The sequence below is a fragment of the Triticum urartu genome, chromosome 5 (genome assembly GCF_003073215.2).
Source record: "Triticum urartu cultivar G1812 chromosome 5, Tu2.1, whole genome shotgun sequence".
Lineage (NCBI taxonomy): Eukaryota > Viridiplantae > Streptophyta > Magnoliopsida > Poales > Poaceae > Triticum > Triticum urartu.
Window position 1 is genome coordinate 417,986,235 of NC_053026.1, and position 20,537 is coordinate 418,006,771.

Here is a 20,537-nt window from a genome sequence, read left to right on the forward strand (position 1 = left end):
CTTTCTCTCCACCACACAGGCGCAGAGGCACGCAGGCGCTCCTCTCGCACTCGCACTCGCGCTCGCGCACGACAGACAGGGGCAGGGGCGCGCCACCCCACCCGTTTCCCTGTAAAGTTCTGCCGCGCCCTCGCACATCAAAAGACTAAACGGATAATTAGCCCGGCTAGCTAATCCTGGGAGCATATTATACGATCAAACAGTGGAAGAAATACCACGCCCTTTTCCTAACCCAAAAAGTATCATCGCCGTGTGGTTTTCATGCAGCAGCAGCAGGAGGAGCAGCCGGGGGCGAGTTTTTAACATATTGCCAGTGCGTTGAGGCGAAGGAAAAGAGGAGCAGACGCAGAGGAAAAGGCTAGAGAGAGCGAGAGGGAGATACTGCTGCTACTGCGTCCTGCCCACACCACACCACGTTGAGCCATTGACATTGCGACGGGCGGAGCGAGCAGGAGAGGAGGCGGCTTTGGCAGCCGCGGAGAGCAGGCAGAGCGCAGAGAGCAGAGCAGCGGCCGAGGAGGAGTTAATAATACCAGCACCACCCCTTCCATGGCTCACACGCCACGCCATCACCATCATTGCCGCCTCCTCCCTCCCTCCCTCCATATCCCCTTCTTTAATTGCTGCTGCTGCGTTCAAGCCTCCCCCACACCAACCCAACCCAGCCGCGCCTCTCTCTTGCTACGACTCTCTTCCCCTGCTGCCGTTGCGTACTGCTGGGTGGTTTTTTCGTCCGTGCTCTGCTTCCCGCTGCCTCTCTCTCGCGCCGTCCCGGGGTGGGAAGGAAAGTGCATGGGAAGAAGAAAGCACCGGGCCGCCTGAGTGAGCGTCAGACGGACAGACAGTGACTTCTTCTGCGAGGGTGCGAGGGAGCTAGAGGCTGCCGGAGAGGGAGCGAGGGAGAAGATGAAGTTCATGAAGCTGGGCTCCAAGCCGGACGCCTTCCAGTCCGGCGGCGCCGACGTCAGGTCAGTCACCCTCTTTCCGTCTTTCCTTCCTCTCTCATCCTCCTGTCCATCTCTACCGTTGCTTCCTTCCCGCTCAAACCGTGGGCGGGTTTTCCCTTCCCCTGCGCTGTCTGCTGTCTTACGTTTCTTGCTCGCGCCGCCGCCGCTTCTCCGGTTCATGGCGGCGGAGCAGAACAGAATCTCTTCGTGTACATCTCCTTCGCCGCTTGTTCTACACGTAGCTAGGCGCGTTTCGCCGCAAGATTCTTGCCACAGACACCTTCGTCTTCTCCCTTCCTTCTGTTAGTGCTCCCGGTGAGATTCTTGCAAGCGTATTCATGCCGTGCGTCCCTTTGGAACAGCAGAGCTTATAGAATGGCGGCCGTTCGGGAACCGCTCTTATCGCATCACCACCTTCTTACTCCGACTGTCGTGCTTGCGCCTCTTCCTCCTGTACCAGTTTATGTGGAGTTTTGGGCCTGGCATTGCGCTTGGATCTTGGTTACTCACCCCCTGTCCGATTGCTAATGCGCCATAAAAAACAGTTTTGCTCCAAAATACGGCTGTTTCATCTCGAGCCACGGCGTGAGTTGACTATTGGTTCTTGGGAAGTGCGGAGTGCTAGGCTGTGTGCGCCGTTTCTATCTATCTATCTCTACCAGTTTCTGCCTTGTCCTGTCCCCTCTGCCCGCCTTCTTTTGTTTATGCTTCCTCCATGTGTGGCTCTCTACGCTTCTCCCAACTGGATCTAGCACTATGATACCAGTAGCAGAACGGAGTTTCTCCAACTGATCCCTCGAGCTGGCATTCCTTGTTTCTCTCGGGATTAGTTGTTCGTGTCCGTCCCATTGTCGCCATCCTCCCCCCTAGCCTCTTATACGGTTCAGTTCACAGCGATGAGCATTCCTCTGATTAAAAAACAACAACGAAAAACACTCTTCTTGTAATGTATACTGTAGTTCATTCATCCTTTGGTTGGGTCTCATTTACTTACTTGAAATGTTCTTGCATCTTTTTCCCGGCGTCCGTCAGTGCCTTTCACCCTCATGTAGATTGCTCTGCATCATTTGCTCGCCCAAAAGTATGATTGACTTCCTTTTGTCTTTTAAATCCAAACATGTTGTAGCACTTGTTTTCTCCCCTCTTTGCTAGTGCGGAATAGATCTGAGTGCTAGGGGCAATGCGCTGAGCGCCAGTATTAATCTAATGCAGATGCCACTAGCTGTTCGTCTTGGCATGGCAACTTGGTTAAAGTTGGCCAGGGTTAAGTTATTGTCAAGGAAGGAAGAAAACAATTGTCATCTCCCCATCTCACTAATCATTGATCAGGCCTCACTTTGCCTCCGGTTAATCTAAAGAATCCACTGCAAGTTGATGGTCTCTCCAAGCAATCCAGCATTCTTTTCTCTGAATGCCAAGTGCTGGTGGTAAAAAAGAAATGGGTTTAAAGCACAAAGCAGAGCTTGAGCCTGACATATGTATCTTCTTGGCAAGGTGCTTTTGTAGCCAGTTAACTAGATGAAGAAACATTGGAAAGGGATGGTGTCAAGCTCAAGTTGAGCCTGTGGGATTTCTGGACCTTGTTAATTAGTAATGAACTAATGATTAGTGGCCAGCCGATGGCATGCATACGTGTCCTGTTCACCAACTCCAGACCCCTAGTGCCCTGCTTCTTCCCTTTGCTGAACTGGAATAACTGGAAAGCGAGCCGCATACACAGTCTAGTTTAACTGCCACTGCATGTTTTTCCTCCATTATTGGTGTGTTGTAGATGTAGTGGAGGTCTTTACAGCTTAGGATAAGCTTCATGTCTACGCTGTTGTCATGTGTTCCGAGAGAGCGACTAGTCAATGGTCTGCGGGTGACGGTCGATATGTTGTTTTTTTGCGGGAGACTGTTAACATAATCTCAGATGTTTGTTTCATTCTGATAGTTTTGACATTTTCCTGAGCTTCTCCACAATTGGTATGCGTGATTTTGGGGGTGAAAGCTTTGTAGGAGCGTTAGGCGGGTACAAGAACTACCTGTATAAAACTAAATCTCTGTAATGTTTTTTTAACGTTACCATGGCTACCAAAGAGTGTTTCTGTGTTCTGTTTCGCAATACGATATGCTCACAAGTTTGTTGATACGCGCAGATTGGTGGTGTCCGACCTTGCAACAGATGTTATTGTGCATATCGGTGAAGTCAGATTCTACTTGCACAAGGTCAGTGTGCCAGTATTTTCAGCAATTTTTGCTGAAGTCAACACTAAGCATTTATATTTGCTTCTACAAATAACGGCAAGGGTGGTGGAAGTAGATATGTGTTACATCCTGGAGTACGTAGTTCTTCAGACATAGAATGTTCAACTGTCGGGGTCTCTTTGTCATGCCATCAAGAGTAGTAACATCATCAACATTTATGCTTCACGTCTGATTGCTGTTGGGCTGTCCCTTTCCAATCTACTGGGTCCTGTTTCACACACAACTTATTTTCACTGCCAAGCTGATTATCAACACCACCTTAAAATATTTTTGATGCTTAATAGACTGCCTTCGGCAATCTAACCAAACAAATCGAAGAATCATCCATTGCATTTATGTTACCATTCTTCAGCCTAACAACACCTTGTAGCAACCCTATGCCGTTTTTTTTTCTTAACAAGGTCTGCTTGTAGCTTAAAGTAAAGAAAGTGATTTGTGTTGTCAAATTGTGTTGAATCAAGTAAAACCTACCTGCATGGAACACTTCAGTACTTAATATTGGTGCTGGTAAACTTTAGTTTTACCAGGGTATCAGTTAGCTATTTAAAACTTGCCTAAATTTTAGGGTTGCTTCAGACTCCCATGACAATAATTCAACTCAAAACACTGCTGAAGGAAAGAATACCCTGATAGCATTTGCATAGATACAAGCTTAATCATTTTCATCAAGTGCTTGGCATTTTGTCACTTGAGTGTTATAATCACCAGTGCTGCATTATGTAAATGATTTATTTTCTAGCTGGTGATAACTCATATGCAGAGCAATATCTGATTACCAATCATGACTGAAAATTTATGTCTGTGTTGATTGTTGTATGCAGTTTCCCCTTCTGTCCAAGAGCAGCAAACTTCAGAAGCTAGTCCTTAAGGCTACTGAGAAAGGGACAGATGACATCCACATAGATGATTTACCCGGGGGAGCAAAAGGGTTTGAAATATGTGCAAAATTCTGCTATGGGATGGTTGTCACCCTCAGTCCCCACAATGTTGTTGCAGCAAGATGTGCAGCAGAGTTCCTTGGAATGACCGAAGATATGGACAAAGGGAACTTGATATTCAAAATCGAGGTCTTTATAAACTCCAGCATCCTCCGGAGCTGGAAAGACTCGATCATTGTTCTCCAGAGCACGAAGGCACTGTTACCTTGGTCTGAGGAGCTGAAGGTTGTCGGTAGATGTATCGACGCCATTGCTTCGAAGACCTCTGTAGATCCTGCAAATGTATCCTGGTCATACAGTTATAATAAGAAAGGAGTAGCCTGCACTGAAATAATTGAGCCGGCAGGAAAAACTTCGGTAGCTCCCAAGGACTGGTGGGTTGAGGACTTGTGTGAATTGGATGTTGATCTCTACAAGAGAGTTATGGTTGCTATCAAATCCAAGGGGAGGATGTCACCTGACTTGATAGGAGAAGCCCTCAAAGCCTATGCAGTTAGGTGGCTGCCAGACTCTTACGACGCTCTGGTCGCTGATGATTACATGAGAAGGAACCAATGCTTGGTGGAGACCATAATATGGTTGCTGCCGTCAGATAAGAGCTCGGGTTGCTCTTGCAGGTTTCTCCTGAAGCTCTTGAAAGTTGCTATATTAGTTGGGTCTGGGGATCATGTGAAGGAGGAGCTCATGAGAAGGATCAGTTTCCAGCTGCACAAAGCTTCGGTGAAGGATCTCTTGTTGCCTGCTGCTTCGCCCAGTGAGGGCATGCATGATGTTCGGTTGGTCCATAATCTTGTTCAGAGATTTGTTGCAAGAACAGCATTGTCTCACAATGGCGATTTCGTCGAGAAATCTGATGAGAAAATGATTGAGCTCAACTTTGAGCAAGAATCCACTTTGGCTCTAGGGGAGTTGGTTGATGGGTACCTATCTGAAGTAGCTGCAGATCCAGACCTTGAATTCTCCACCTTTGTAGAACTAGCTACGGCGGTGCCAGAAGCAGCTAGACCTGTTCATGACGGCTTGTACTACGCGGTTGATGCGTATATCAAGGTATGTTCAATGCACTTGATGAACCTAAATTTGCTCAATGGTTGCTGTCAGTACTTTCTGCTATACTGAATGGAAACTTGATCCTAATAATCTTATACAAATCTTAACCATAGTTATACTAGTCTTTGGTTAAGCATGGAAGCAGACTTGATAAATCGCCTGTTTGCTATCTCACCTTTTATAAGACCATAACCACACCTGATCATTTGCTTCTTCTAACCAGGAACATCCAGACATAAACAAAGCAGACAAAAAGAAGATCTGCAGCCTGATAGATGTCAAGAAGCTTTCGACAGATGCATGCGTGCATGCCACACAAAACGACCGCCTGCCTCTCCGGGTGGTGGTGCAGGTCCTCTTCTTCCAGCAGCTGAGGGCGGGTTCAAGCAGTGTACCAGCCCCAACTGACGGCGGAGAGCATGCTTGTGCAAAGCCTGTGCAGGAACAAAGCGAGCACTGCGAAAGGCGGATACCGAGGCACCCAAACAAGCTGGATAAGCAAGTGACAAGCCTAAGCGCAAGAGGAGAGGGCGAGGACCGGCACGTCGAGCTCAGGGGAGGCAGAAGCAGCTTCAAGGATCAAGTTGTTGGCAGAAACAGCTTCAAAGATCAAGTTGTTGGCAGGAACAGCTTCAAGGACCAACTCGGAGGCCTCCTGCTGCAGTCGCGGTCGAGGAGGATATTCGACAAGCTGTGGAGCAGCAAGGGGCATGGAGAGAGCGGCAAGGGTTCAGAGACGTCTGGCAGCTCACAGAGCCCACCATCGACGGCGAAGCCAACGGAAGTGAAGCCCTCTCCTCTTCCCCCTCTTAGGAACAGAAGGTATTCTGTTTCATAGGGGCTCTTCTTACTCCTTGTCCCCCCTCTTGTTTTAGTTTAGCTTTGGGTTAGGTTTGTACAGGAAAGAGAAGTTATCAGCTGATGCTCATCATTTTTGTTTGCTCCCTGCTCTGGTCAATGAAGAGAAAATATGTTTGGGAGGACTGTAAGCAGCTCAATATGCTGCTCTCTGTATGGTTATCTAAGTCAGAGACCCGTAGCTTACCAGTGTATCTTAACTAGAGGAAAGATCTAGTATGGTTGGTTCTTCTCTGAAATGTTTATGAAGAAAAAGTTAAAAGGGTATGTGCGAACACTCGTTCTTGTGTCCAGAGCAGAATGTTTTCAGGATTCGGCGAACCAGCCTCACATGAATATTGTTATATTTTCCGATCAATCTTTCTGCATTTAGCCCTACATGAAACTTGAATTCAGGAAAGAGTGGCGAAACACAATCAAAATTCAGGTGATATATGGATCTTACTACGCAGCAGAGCTAATAACAGAGGCGGATAAAGTTGCGAGTAGTTTTGTCAAATCATATAGGCAGATAACATGGAAGACAGCCCCTCCCACTAAGCAAAGCTAGTTTGTTATTATCTCTTTGCAACACCAACACAGGTTCCATGCCACCAATGGTCACTTCTCTCAGGAGGCAAGTGTTTCCATTACAGCTTAACTAGTAACCACCCCTCAGAGCAAGGACAAGATGGAGGACCGAGCCACCTTCGATGTTGTAGTCCTTGGCAGTCTTGTCATCTGCAAGCTGCTTACCAGCGTATATCAGCCTGCAAGCAGAAAATAATTACACCGTTAGTCTGGGCCATCCAAATACTAGATACTACAAAGTGTCCCCCGCCGTTGTTACAGATATGAGGAACAGAGAGAGTTCATTTGAGCAGAATATAATGCATGTAGAAAGATCGAAAGAAGAGTAATATCAGGCTTTGTTATTACCTTTGCTGCACAGGAGGAATGCCTTCTTTCTCCTCAACGCGCTCCTTGATCCTGTCAATCGTGTCGGTGGGCTCAATGTCGATTTCGATCTCCTTCCCAGTGAGAGTCTTGACCTTGATCATCGTGCCGCCCCTGAGCCTGAGGACCAAGTGAAGAGTCGACTCCTTCTGAATGTTGTAGTCAGCAAGCGTGCGTCCATCCTCCAACTGCTTGCCAGCAAATATCAAACGCTGCTGGTCCGGAGGAATCCCTTCCTTGTCCTGTGACAGTGCACAAAATAGCGTGAGTTTCCACAAGTGCTTGAGGTAGGATATAGCCTGCCACTTGACCAATGCAGTAGCTATCTTGATACAATGCCAAGTGAAGAAAGCAAAGTTCGCAGTGCAGAATTATTTTCTGGATTCTGGTCACAGCTGTGACAGACATGACGAAGAATGGATGCGTGATTTGAAAAGGAGCATAGGTACCTTCACTACAACAATTATACAACAGTGAAAAGCATAAAGGATGGATGTGTGATTTGTAACAGATTAATAGGAACTACAAGAATGAAACGCATAAAGGCAGTGATCTCATCATTTTTTTGGGGAACAAAATAAAGGCATTCTTGGATATATTCTACCCTATCACAAGGAGCAGCACCAGCACAAGATATCAAGTGAGATATCCATGTGTCACAACAAAGAATGGTATTCCTTTTTGTAATTTGTTACTGAATCAGATACCCACTATACAACACAATGATAGACTTTGTATACAACTACAGTCTCAGCTTCACAAAGAGGAACTACCTTAATTGTTCTAATTTTGCATACCAAAAGGGATTTGTTTAATCTAATTTGACAGAAGAAAGGGGTGAACCCTTGCATACAACTTTAGGCGCAGCCCCGCAAAAGAAACCCTACAGAGTTTGCTAAAAACGTCCCGGCATGCTTGCCCTGATTCGGGCAATCCGAACTTCGCCCGATAATATCCCTGCCAGGAAACCTGAACACAACTCCGAGTGCCTGCCCGAATAAACGCAGCGCAAGCTGAAATCCTAACAAACATGCGCAGAAACAGCACGCCGTCTAAAGAACTAGGGCAGAACCAGATGGCCCCCGGGCGGGATAGGAGCGGCACACCAACGATTTACCGGACGCATCGCCTCAGCAAAATCAAACCGGACCAATCAGCGGGTAGACCTAGAAAGGATTAGGAAGGGGGCGGCGGCGGCGGCGCACCTGGATTTTGGCCTTGACGTTGTCGACGGTGTCGCTGCTCTCGACCTCGAGGGTGATGGTCTTCCCCGTGAGGGTCTTGACGAAGATCTGCATCTTCCTGCTGCTCGTGCGTGCGGTGCGGGAGGGAGTCAAGCTGCTGGTCGCGTGAGGACGACGGAGCGGGGGCGGAAGCGGACGAAAACGAAACGAAAATCCTTTCTTTTCTCCTCGGGTGGGGTGGGTGTCTCTGCGGCTCGGGTCCGGCTGGATTTATTGGGGGAGGGGTGGCGGCGTTGGCGTCGGGAACCCGCGGGCCGGTGGGTGTTCCTGTTCCAGTCGGGCCCGACCCGACGCCTCCTTTTGATTAAAAAAATACATTTTTTATACTCGCTCCGTTCCACAATATAATTTATATTTACACCCTAAAAGAATTTATATTTTGTTTTTTGAAAGTTTGTTTGATGAATTAAAAAAATCAATACTCACAGTACAAAAACCACTGTTATTAGATTTATCATGAAGTGTACTCTTTTTTTTTTGTATTTTAGATGTCTATACTTTATATCCCATGAAGTACTCACTGCGTTTCTAAATACAAGTCTTTTAGAGATTTCAATATAAACTACATACGGATGTATATAGACATATTTTAGAGTGTAGGTTCACTCATTTTGCTTCGTATGTAGTACATATTGGAATATTTAAAAAGACTTATATTAGCAATGGAGGGAGTATAAACTTTGTCAAATGTAGACTATCTGCAAGAAATATTTTAGAGTGTAGATTCGCTCGTTTTGCTTCGTATGTAGTCTATATTGAAATCTTTGAAAAGATTTATATTTAGCAATAGAGGGAGTATAAACTTTGTCAAATGTAAACTATCTGCAAGAAAAAGACATGTTTGACTTTCAGAAAACAAAATATGCCATACGTTACGTAATGGAGGGAGCAGAATTTTTATAGGATAGGACGTGTATCCTTATAATTTTCTCTATATATAGTATTTGATTTGTAGGATTAGAATCCTTAGAAAAACATTCGAAGGACTAATTTGCACGCTATCTTAGAGGAAAATTTACATCCCGCGTAGATCATTTTTTCGCCATCATTTGTTTTTCGTGTGGTATTAAACACTCTCCAGTCTAAATTTTTATAGTTTGCTAATCTTATAGGATTCAAGTTGGCATGTCACCCTAATTTTGCTCACCACAAAAAGACTCCTAGACAATTAGGTTTCCTCCTCCTCCCACTAGTGTCTCCGTCGGGCCTCTCCACCTTCGATGCCTTTGGGCAGTGGAGGTGTGGAGGACCTCGGGCTCTCACTGGCGGAGGGACCCCACTCTCGCTTTTATTAGGTTTAGCGTCTTGGTTAAGGTCGTGTGGTTGCGGCGATGCCCCTTAGTAGAAATAATGTCTTTCAAGTTTGATCCTCGTCTCAATGATACGTCTAGCCTTGTCGGAGGGCGTGTGGAGGAGTGTCTATGTGGTTTCACGAGATTGGGTCGGTGCTGGTCTTCATCGACAATGATTGCTGCTCTGGGGCACTGGTCCTGTGAGATTTTCGCACGACGACTTCCCAACCGTTTAGTACCATAAAGTTTGCCCAACTATAGTGAGGGAGGACGACGATGGTGGCGCACCTTCGACTCACTTCAGTGCTTGTATTCCTCATTAGATGGTCCACATATTTGGTTGTATTTTTTTTGTTATATCTCTTGTGATATCTAAAATGTCGTGATTTGATTATGAACAGATCAAGAATTTCACCGAAAAAAAAATGTGAATCAAAGAGGCCCAAGTTGGTTCGCATTTTTTTCTTTCCTGCCAACTCTTCCGGGAAAGAAGTTACTGGCATACCCGTGCACACAAAACCCAGGGGCGCACGCACAAACGAATCAGTTCGCGTGGTAGCGTTCGCGAACCAACGGGCTGCGTCGGCAGCGTCGCAGGTAAACTCGTCTACTCAAAGTTCAGCATCTGCTTACATCCCACGCAGCCCCCGCCGCCAGAAATAAAAAGCTGACGGCGTGCACAACCCATCCACACGTTACGAGCACATATTCCACAACACCGTGTGGTGCTGCTCCGTTCAGCCAAAGGAGGCAACAGGCAACAGGCGCCGGCAATAGAATTACAAACGGGGGACCGTAAGCAGCATTACTATGCTAGCACGATAATCTTCTATATCTAAATAGCTAGCTCCCACTAACATATTTCTCTCAACATGCAAGCATGTCACGTCATCAAGCAACATGCATGGCAAAAGGCCTACCACAACATGCATTCATGCACATGGAAATATCCACCTCAACATGCAAACATATATTAGATATTTTACAATACATTAATCAAACACAATAAAGCATATGGATTTGCAATTTTAGTTTTCATAGTATCACTATTCACGTTCCATAGAAATCACATATCATCGAAATGTATTGCAAATATTTCCGCAACAACGTGCGGGGTATCATCTAGTTCAGTGAAAAATCCAGCCCAACCAGCAGACAAGAAGAAACAAGAATGTCTCCAAACAATGACACCGTTTGGAGAAAGCCCAACACGGTACCATTTATAACAAAATTCCATATATCATCTGTGGCGCTGAATGCCTATTAGGGGGGAGAACACCCCTCCCCGCAAACTGGAATGCCCAGCGATCAAACTGTTAACCGACATTGTTCGTCGTTCAGAAGTGCGACGCTCTTAAACGTATCAGACGTTGAACCCTTCGGCTCTCAAGCATAGGCGATGGGCTTCGATCCACTTCCCGCACGCATCCTCGCCATGCTCCACGATGCACTCGTCCCTCAGCCTCTTTGTGTCGGGGCAGGCGCAGCATATCTTCTTCTTCGGCTTCGTGTCAGGCGCTGGAGCTTGCCCGGTTTTTTCTTCTGCAGTTGGGGCGACGGTTGTCGCAGATGCACTGTTCCCCATCTCCTCTGAAATTAATCGTAATGGTACCACATCAGTGTCAAATGTCAAAACAAAACGGGGCAGCAAGACCAACAGCTTGATTGTTCAGGGATGAATCACAGAGGCTTTAGAACACTGCACCTGCTAGTATTTTTAGAAGATACACAGTTTTCGTTACCTGGATTTTGAAAAGCCTACACATAATTCATTTATGTGCTCGGATTACTTGTTTCAACATGTTCAGAACATACCCAATTTGAAAGCTAAGTAGTACCACCTGCTAGTGAACTTTTGTATGATCATGTTCAGTGTAAACAGTATTCAGATAATGGAAATCAACAGCATCACGGAATCTGAACCATGGATGTTTTTGAACCCTGAACCTAGTAGTGTAATTTTTAGAAGACAACACAATTTTCATTACCCGGCTCTTAGAAGGCAACAAAGTACCAGTATCAGATTATGTGGTGCATAGTGGGACCACCAATTTCAACAAGTTCAGAATTCAGCCAATTCGAAAGCCAAGTAGTGTATGCCAGCACAATTTTGTATGATCACTTGCAGCGTATACAGTATCCAGACAATGGAACATAATAGCAACATACTAGCTCCTTGTGGCAATAACAGGAGTCTCAGAAGAAGAACACAGCTACAATAGTTGCAGGAGAGAAAAGGGCCAATGGCGAAATAGATATCCTATCCAATCAAAATTGGCTATGTACCCTAACAGTGTTGTCAACACCATTCGGGATGTTGAGGTAACAAACCAATCCAAATGGAGCCTTTTGTAATTCCATGATTTGCAATCAAAATCAAGGGAAACAACAGATCCTTGTGTTCCATGATTGGCAATTTTGCATAGACAACCTTTTTGTAAAAGAGGGCGGCCTGCTATATTAAGACCGTATAACTTTAACCATCCTCAAATTTGAAGGATCTACAGCAAATGTCTAGGCAGCCTAGCTCAGGCAGTAAGTTATTGCACAGCTTTGCTTGCGGTATTGTGCATCACCCTCGAGTTGGAGAAGCGAAAGCTGGCAATGAGCATCTTCCGACAGGGTTACGGATTAAGCATGCGCTTCAAGCATTTGTAGATAATATATGCCTCTGAATTTGACTACTTGACAATGTCAAGAAGCCTCAGTACTCTACCGTCACAAACTCCCGTATACGGCCTCATGCGATTTGCGCATGGTAAATCCAGATACACACGCTCGGTTATGTAGAAATCCGGCAAGGGGACTGCGCCGAAAATTCCATTTCCTACCCCACGTCGCACAACAATCATCCTATTCACCCCCCCCAAGAAATCAACGGCAATTCAGGCTAAAGTAACACTACCACCTAAACAGCAGGGAGCAGTAAAATACATAGAAGAATCGCGGATACCGAGCCGATAGCATCATCCTAGTCCCGGCTACCCAAATCGCCCATCAGTATCGAAGGTGAGCAAGGCTAGGATCACATCTTGAATTCTTTTAACAAAGAGCACCACGCCTCAGCATCGGTCGAGGTACAGACTAGCATGTCACGGAATGGGCACGGGAAAGGGCCGGCGGGGCTTACCGACGAACGGAGCTCCGGGATTCGGCGGGAGAGGGCGGCGGGAGCTGGAGGCCCCGGATCCAAAATCGCTCTTGCCTTCTGAACGAAAGAGGAACCGCGCCGCACGGCAGAGGGTTCTGGAGGAACAAGACCACTTTGCTCCGTGTGAACCGAACCAGATTTACTTGGCCCCGTCCGATCGCGACCGTTGGTTTTAGATCGAACGGTCCGCAACGCTTCGACTGGACGCGAGTAGAGACTTCCGACCCGCGCCGCACGCAAACCAGTCCCCCTCTTCCCTCGGCCGCCGCAGAGAGAGAACAGCACCGCAGCGGAGAGGGGAGAGAGAGACAGAGGGATCATGGTGGCGCCGAACGTGAAGGCGGAGACGATGAGGCTGATGGACCGGCGGTCGGCGCTGGAGGCGGAGATGGACGCCATCATCGCCGCCCTCTCCGCGCCGGGCGGGGCGGGCATCACGGGCTCCCTCGTCGACGCCGAGGTACCGTCGCGCCCTCGCTTCCCCCCGCGCCCTAAACCCTAGCAGCATGAACCCTCTGCGTTGTCCTCCGCTCCTTCCTCGACGGGTTATAGTTTGCTAATCGCGGCTGTTTTGGTTCGGCTTAGGGTTTCCCCAGGGCGGACATCGACATCCCCGCCGTCCTCGCCCAGCGCCGCAAGCTCGGTGGTATGCTCTCACTCGGATTCTCGTCCTACTACTTATCATATCGATGCGCTTGTTTCTACCGTATGGCTACATGTACTGCTGACGCGTTGCGTTTGTTTTGGCGTATGCCGTGCACCTTATGGTGCTCCATTCATGGTCCGGGATTATGAATTGATTTTTGCAAATACGGTGACATTTGTGGCCAGTAATGGGGATGCAAGAGTTGTAGTTGAATTGCTTCTCCTGCGAGGGTGGTGAGTTCTGGGTGTTGGGAGGTGGCCCTGATATGAGCTATGCCTGGCGAGTGTTCAGCAAGTTGGATATCAGGGCATGCCCTTTTGGCATCAGTAGTGAACTGATAGTAAATATAGAACATTCATAGGAGATTAGGGGTGAAGCATAGTGTTATCTCTTATGCTGAACTGATGGGCGTTAAGTGTTGAGAAAAAAAAAAGAGTTGTCCTTTTTTTGTAAGTTCAGGATCATCGTTTTTCTTCATTGCTGAGTACATTTACAGATTTGGCTTATGGGCTTAGGCCGACTGGCAAGAACTAATCATTGCACATCATCATAGTGTGTATATTCTAAATCTTCTCAGCGTGCTGTAAAGTATATTTGGTACTTACACTGTATAATGTACATTGCAGAGCTGAGGAATGACCACAAGGATGTTACAAGCAAAATTGAGAAGAATCTGGAAGTTTTACACTCTACAAAATTAACAAGAAATGAGCAATCAATCCCAAGAAGTTCTGGTAAGTACTGGACACTCTGTGGCTCTGTGGTCACATTAACTTGTCATGATGGGAAATGTGCTTCCAAGCTTATAGATCTGCCATTTGTATCTTCTCAGATGTCTATAAGGAACACATGAAAATAAATATATCTTATTTTCCGTAAGTACTGTACTCCTGTCCACAAATTAGACATTTCTTTACTTTTGGAACTCCAATGCACGACTGTAACTAATTTCTATCATAATATACTAGTAGCTAAATAATACATAGAACTCATGTATTATGGAAGCACTCTACAAAACAAATCGAATGAAACTAGTTTTGGTGATTCTATATCCTTCTTATACTGGTCAAAGTTTCAAAAAGGTTGACTACATGCATCTGAAGTTGACCTATGTTTGGAGATGGATAGATTAAATTAAATCTGTGAGATTGGACATATTCAAAGTTCGTATTGGTCTCTCAAGTTCTTGGTTTACTCTTTACTGTGGTGTGTCTTGGCTTTCTTTTATGACATATCTTCAAATGATCTTTATAACCTCACCAACACTTTGTAATTTACTCATGCTCACTAACACTGACACTTGAAATACCCTCAGTTACAAAATGGTTTAGCATTTTAAGAATTATTATTTTTACTGTGTGAACACAAACTGATGACCAATGGATGCCATCGCATTATTTGCACATTGCCGTGTTAAACATCCAGTTACCTTGAAACTAGTGGCGACAGCAGCACCAAAATGCTGTGTGTTCAAGTGCACTAAACTCTCTAAACCTAACGGTGAATGAAAAAAGACTGTCGAGTCAGCTGACCCCATAGCTTACATGTAGAATCATCACTGCATGGAACAAGGCCCATTCTTAAGCATGAATTAAATTATAATAATTATAATGGTAAGGAAATTAAAGTTGCTGATCTCCATCATATTTGATCGCATGCAGGTATATCAGCTCCACTGCATGGTGGATTGTCTCAAAATGATCCTATGGAAGAGGATGTGGTAACCAGACTTCCTTTTGCCATAATTGATGACATTGCAGATGGTTCTCCTGCTGCTTTGGATGGCTTGCTGCTTGGGGATGAGATAGTGAAGTTTGGGAGTGTAGAGGCTGGTGGCAGACTGCAAGAAAGGCTTGTTTCTGAAGCCGTTTCCAATGAGGATAATCAAGTATCTCTACTCATCATTCGTCAGGGATCACCAATGAACTTGACAATCACACCAAGAAAGTGGCATGGAAGAGGACTTATGGGGTATGCTTTACTAAACTTCTGTATCAATTGTTCTGTTGCGTTTTTAGCCTATCAAAAAGTATCAGACCTTTCTTTTTCAATATTTTGTTAATGTAAATATTTAGGATGCCTTTTGTTGTCACAGCAGATCCCTGTACTTACTCCCCTTGTTACAAATATTACTAACAAAAGTGTATACCTTGACTGTTAAATGTGACCGGGTTGACATGAATTAGATGCGACACAACGCTACCTCAGTTGTGACATGCACATATTTTTTTGTAGAGGGTCATGGAGACTTATATTGAACAAATACATGATGGCAATTTGTTCTAGTCTACTATTATGTTGAAAACAGCTTTTACAGTAAATTGCAGAGAACTGCATGTCCTCCTACCTTATACATGAAACCTCAGGTTCTGGAGAATTGTGCAACAAACACAACCCCTATTTTGTAGTAATGTCCCTCCTAGTCAGCAATTTGCCGATTAGGCACCACTTACCACCTCTTCGGCAACCCTACCTGGTAATAGGAAATAACCAGAAGCAGCATGTGAAGTGCTTGTGAGGATCTTACCCGGACATAATCACACGACATGTTGGATAGACTGAAGATGTATGTTCTTTGTTAGTTCTGTTGATCCTTCTGCAGTATTTTTTTTTCTTCTGTCGTTGAATGCTAACAGCAGATCACATGTAAACCATGCCATCTCTAGCTGACAAGCTTATCATACGTGTTAACGGTTTGTTGATTTATGTCTTAACTGTAACTTGGTTTCTTGTTCTCACAGGTGCCATTTCCGAATCTTATGAAGGGTCGGTCTATATATTCAACTGAAGAATGGCGTGCTTTCACGTCTGCACTTGTGCTGACAGCTCTTGCCGCTCAACGTTTCAATCGAGTCGAAGTAAACTGATAACCTGAATGCCTGTACTTACTTTACCTGTAGCTGCGCTTAAAGTACAATGCCACTTGTGGAACCTGTAGTTGCCTTGGTTACAAGCTTTATTTGGTACAATTCCTATAGCTGCGCTTAAAGAACTATGCCCATCACATTTGGTAATGACGATGCAGAAAACCTGGAGTCAAAATGGAGTTGGGTCGATCGTGTGGACGCAGAGAAAAATAGTGTCAATTCTCGGTGCAATTGTGGAAAGGTCCCATCTGGTCTTTGGCGACTTGGTCTTACATACACAACGCAGACTGCTCAACAAGAACAACAGCACGTCGGTCACTTGTATACGCGTGGCGACTTAGTGAGAATGCATCGCTTCAGGAATTGTTCGGCCTCGCATGGGAGCATTAAGCATCCACCTAATAAGCTTTAGCCCAACTTTAGACTATCGGCTGTTGTTAATTAGCCCTAAATCGGCAGCCGGTTGCCAGAAACTGCGTAGGAAAATACCTTTGGTTCTTATATGAGCATGCTGTATAATTTATCTAAAGAGAGCATGCTATTTAGAGACATGATGATGCGCAGACCTGCTATTTATATAAACAAAATGCGAGGATTAATTAAGACGCCCACCATAGGACTGGCGAACCGACCGATGGCAAGAGCTAGCCTACTTGATTCTCTGATAGTACTCCCTCCATTTTTATATACAAGGCCATTATGGAATATACATTTTGCATCTATACAAGGCCACGGACAGTAATCGAGGCACAGTTAATGATATTTTCTCGTACTAACAACATGTTTAATACTTGTATGCATGCAGTCATAATGACAGTCAGCTACTTCCTCCACTCAGTTTCTTTGTATGCATGCAGAGTATTAATGATTCCAGTAAACAAGAAAAAAAGTTGACTTGTAAAGCAGGCATTAAATTTTACGTTGGTACCTGTAATCTGAGTTTGTGGCCTTGTATATAAAAATGGAGGGAGTACTAAACATGGAGAGTTCGTTATGCTCACAACCAAACATCTACTCCTAGTAGACAATGTTATTAAACAAAAACATATAGTGGACAAAGTCCACAATATTTTATTTATTTATTTATATACCCTCCAATGAGGCCAATCTATGCCTGCACTGATTAATAACCTCACCTAAACACCCACCCTAACATATGCACCACTGATTGGTTCCACTTAAACTTGTGTACTTAGCCACATGATGATGTCCAAAACCAGGAGTGCTGCAGGTTAACGTAGGACAACATGTGTCATGGACGTTTCTTTAATTATCGGATATTATGCTATAAAAGTGTTCCGATTTGGCCGCTCTTGTCAGTGGGTAATGGTCGTCTCGTCGTAAGCGTGTTCCCTTTGCAGATTTTTGGGAGGCCATAGAGACCAAGGCCCCCACTGCAAAGAGGTATGGAACAACCTTGTGCTCATGATTAGAGCCCTGGAGGTATGACCCGGCAAAGATATTGTTGTGATACAAAAATGTTGGGCGGCAGCATAAAGGGAACACTGTTCGTATAAAATGCGACTCCATGATGCGGGGCCCCTGCCATGTAAAATGTTTGATGGCTACGAGGTACCTAACCAAATTAAATTCCCTGGGACTCTATGAGGTGAAACGGCTCATGGGCGCACAGTTCGTCGCTTCATCTGTCCCATCACAAGTCAACAGTGAGCCAGGTTGTGCAGTTTGAAGCTAAAGTTCATGTGCGCTGTGTTTAAAGCTAAAGTTCAGTGTGTCCAACCGTTTCTCATACGCTAGAGCAACTCTAGCGGGGCAGCCTCCATAAATATACATGCTTTATACTCCATCCGTTTTTCAAAATATAAATCTTTTTAGTGTGTAGATTCACTCATTTTGCTTCGTATGTAGTCTGTAGTAGAATCTCCAGAAAGACTTATATTTATGAACGGAGGGAGTAGTATTTTAAAGAACGCGGATGTTGTACAAACACAAAGTCGTCATAATGTCAAGAAGGGGTTTCCGTGCCATTTTCAGGACTATATTGCAACATTACTATCCACATCCTTATCGTGTGTCCCCCCCCCCCCCCCCCCCCCCCCCCCCCCCGCAGCGACGATCTTACATGGTAGGGGATTGCGGCAAGGCGGCCCTCAGTCACCGTTGTTGTTTGCCTCGACGTGGGTAAACGGTGGGCGAGGGACCACTTTCCGCACCTCGCTGCACGTAGACGTCGCCGCGATCTTTGTTGCTCCTACCAAATAAGACATCTAAAATTTTATGATCATCCTGAGTTCCTTTGGCGAGGTCATTGGGCTTTCGACCAACTTCCAGAAGAGCTATGTTGTTGCTATTCGATGTGGACACCTCAACGTCGACGACATCCTTCAAAATTTGCCGGCCACGAGAACATCTTTTCCAATCAAATACCTTGGCCTACCTCTCTTTGTGTGGCAGCTAAAGAGTCTGGATTTCCAACCGCTCAAAGAAAAGATCGCGACCAAGCTCCCATCTTGTCAGGGGAGAAACGTCACCACGATTGGCTGAACCGCTCTGGGAAACTTACCACACCACCCCTCTTGTCGTCCCACCGAAAGTTCTCAGTAGTGTCAAAAAAGGTGGAAAGGGCCTTCCTTTGGGCAGTGTCCGATAAGACCACTGGTGCGAGATGCAAGGTCAACTAGGAAACGGCCGGCCATCCCACTCACCTTGGGGGCCTTGGTGTGCTCAACTTAGAAAAAATCGCAAGGGCAATGCGGTTACGTTGGCCTTGGATCGAGTGGACTCCGAGCAAGCTTTGGGTGGGCATGGGCTATCTTTGCGATGTTGTCGATATGGAGCTCTTCTACGCATGCACTAGTATCACCATTGGCAATGGGGCCAAGGCTCCTTTCTGGGATTCGCCATGGCTGAATGGTAAGAGGCCGAAAGACATTGCCCCACTTGTCCATGAAGTCTCCAAGAGGAAGAAATGGACAATTGGGAAGGCTCTTGCAGTCAATGCATGGATCCCACAGATCAAGTTAACCGACGATTTTACCATGGAGCATTTATTTGAGTATCTTGAGCTTTCGAAAATGATCTCGCATGTCCAGCTCAACAACGATGTGGAGGAGGTAATCTTCTGGAGGCTGGCGGCCAGTGGTACCTACTCGACAAAATCGGCCGACAAAGCCCAATTTCTTGGTCCCACACTTACTTCTATGAACAGGATCGTGTGGAGGACTTGGGCTCCTCTCACGGTCAAGTTTTTTTTTGCATGGTTAGCCACTGAGAATAGAATTTGAACTGCTCACTCCTTGGCTAGGAGAGGTTGGGATAACCGTGGGCTATGCCCCCTTTAATAAATTTCCAGAAGCTAGCCCATTAATTCTCGAAGCTGGTTAGGTTCACACCTACATCGGTTCCCAAAGTTAGCTTCTTTTCACGGCTATCCATAGGGGTTGTCTCTAGTTGTAAAACTTCATCTCCCCCATCCTTTAGAAAAATCTTTTGTCAAAGCATTCAGGTACAAGCTTATGCAACACGATTGTTAGAGATCCAAGAGTTACTTACTACCTTTGCTCTCTAAGTTCATCCGGATTCACGAGAAGGAGCCTCTGATCCCCCCTAATTCGTGCTCTACAGTTCTGGTTGTTTTGTGTGGGTTAGTACCGGTTTGTGGTTCTGCAATTGTTCAGACAGCGGGTTGAAGTTTTGCAGCTCCGGTCAGCCATTCCCAATGTAAGGGTCGCATCCAGTGGCGGATCTAGGCCCCAGGCCTGGGGGGGGGGGGGGGGGGGGGGGGGGGGGGGGGGGGGGGGGGGGGGGGCAGGCCCGGGGCGTGAGGCCCATTTTCTTTGTGGGCTGTAGGGAAAATACTGTAGCAACTGCTACAGCATACAAAGGGGGCCCGGGGCGCTGGGCTGGGCTGGATCCGCCCCTGATCTCATCCAACCTTGGCAGGTATAAAACTAGTTATCTTGACGTTTTTTTGATAATTATAATATGTTTTTTTGGGATGGAGAATACATGATCCATTTGAACATGATGGAAGTTTTACTATATATATCATGGCTATATGTTTTATGTTGTTTAGCTATTTTAGTTCAAGTCAAAATCCTAGTGTCTAAGGCTCGGTGGTGCGTTACAGGGAAAACTTGGCTTCATGGTCCAGATTGGACACGATAATAGCTGCGAGCTAGTTTTAGTGAGAGATTGCGACGTATTTCTGAGCAAACGAGATCGTTTGATTGTTCCTACGTCGTGTGGGACAATCGTCCGCTCGGGTTACTCCCATGGAGGAACGTCAGCTAGCTATTGGAGTTCTATTTATAACGCCCGTTAAACAGATTACCTATATACTGTATAAGGCTACAAGAAAAGATAGTGGCTCGTGGGACGCTTGAGATCAGAATCGTCTT

The 20,537-nt window shown here is 45.8% G+C and overlaps 4 protein-coding genes across 4 annotated transcripts; 2 read left to right on the top strand and 2 right to left on the bottom strand.

The window, feature by feature from the left end:
* The first annotated feature begins 494 nt into the window (after positions 1–494).
* On the top strand, positions 495–6,234 carry LOC125509442 (BTB/POZ domain-containing protein NPY1-like). The gene is made up of 4 exons (XM_048674423.1): positions 495–968; positions 3,086–3,155; positions 4,016–5,182; positions 5,406–6,234. Exons 1-4 carry the CDS (start codon positions 907–909, stop codon positions 6,018–6,020), a joined length of 1,914 nt encoding a protein of 637 aa, XP_048530380.1. The 5' UTR covers positions 495–906; the 3' UTR covers positions 6,021–6,234.
* Positions 6,235–6,514: 280 nt separating this feature from the next.
* LOC125509444 (ubiquitin-NEDD8-like protein RUB1) lies at positions 6,515–8,421 on the bottom strand. The gene is made up of 3 exons (XM_048674426.1): positions 8,182–8,421; positions 6,959–7,218; positions 6,515–6,789 (listed from the first exon to the last, which is right to left on the bottom strand). The coding sequence occupies exons 1-3, from the start codon at positions 8,272–8,274 to the stop codon at positions 6,681–6,683; spliced, it is 462 nt and encodes a 153-aa protein (XP_048530383.1). The 5' UTR covers positions 8,275–8,421; the 3' UTR covers positions 6,515–6,680.
* A 2,106-nt stretch (positions 8,422–10,527) lies between these two features.
* LOC125509445 (cytochrome c oxidase copper chaperone 1-like) lies at positions 10,528–12,791 on the bottom strand. The gene is made up of 2 exons (XM_048674427.1): positions 12,643–12,791; positions 10,528–11,102 (listed from the first exon to the last, which is right to left on the bottom strand). Exon 2 carries the CDS (start codon positions 11,095–11,097, stop codon positions 10,876–10,878), a length of 222 nt encoding a protein of 73 aa, XP_048530384.1. The 5' UTR covers positions 11,098–11,102; positions 12,643–12,791; the 3' UTR covers positions 10,528–10,875.
* Positions 12,792–12,879: 88 nt separating this feature from the next.
* Positions 12,880–16,313, top strand: LOC125509443 (26S proteasome non-ATPase regulatory subunit 9). Its single transcript, XM_048674424.1, has 5 exons — positions 12,880–13,123; positions 13,249–13,309; positions 13,936–14,043; positions 14,971–15,280; positions 16,051–16,313. Exons 1-5 carry the CDS (start codon positions 12,983–12,985, stop codon positions 16,070–16,072), a joined length of 642 nt encoding a protein of 213 aa, XP_048530381.1. The 5' UTR covers positions 12,880–12,982; the 3' UTR covers positions 16,073–16,313.
* The last annotated feature ends 4,224 nt before the right edge of the window (positions 16,314–20,537 follow it).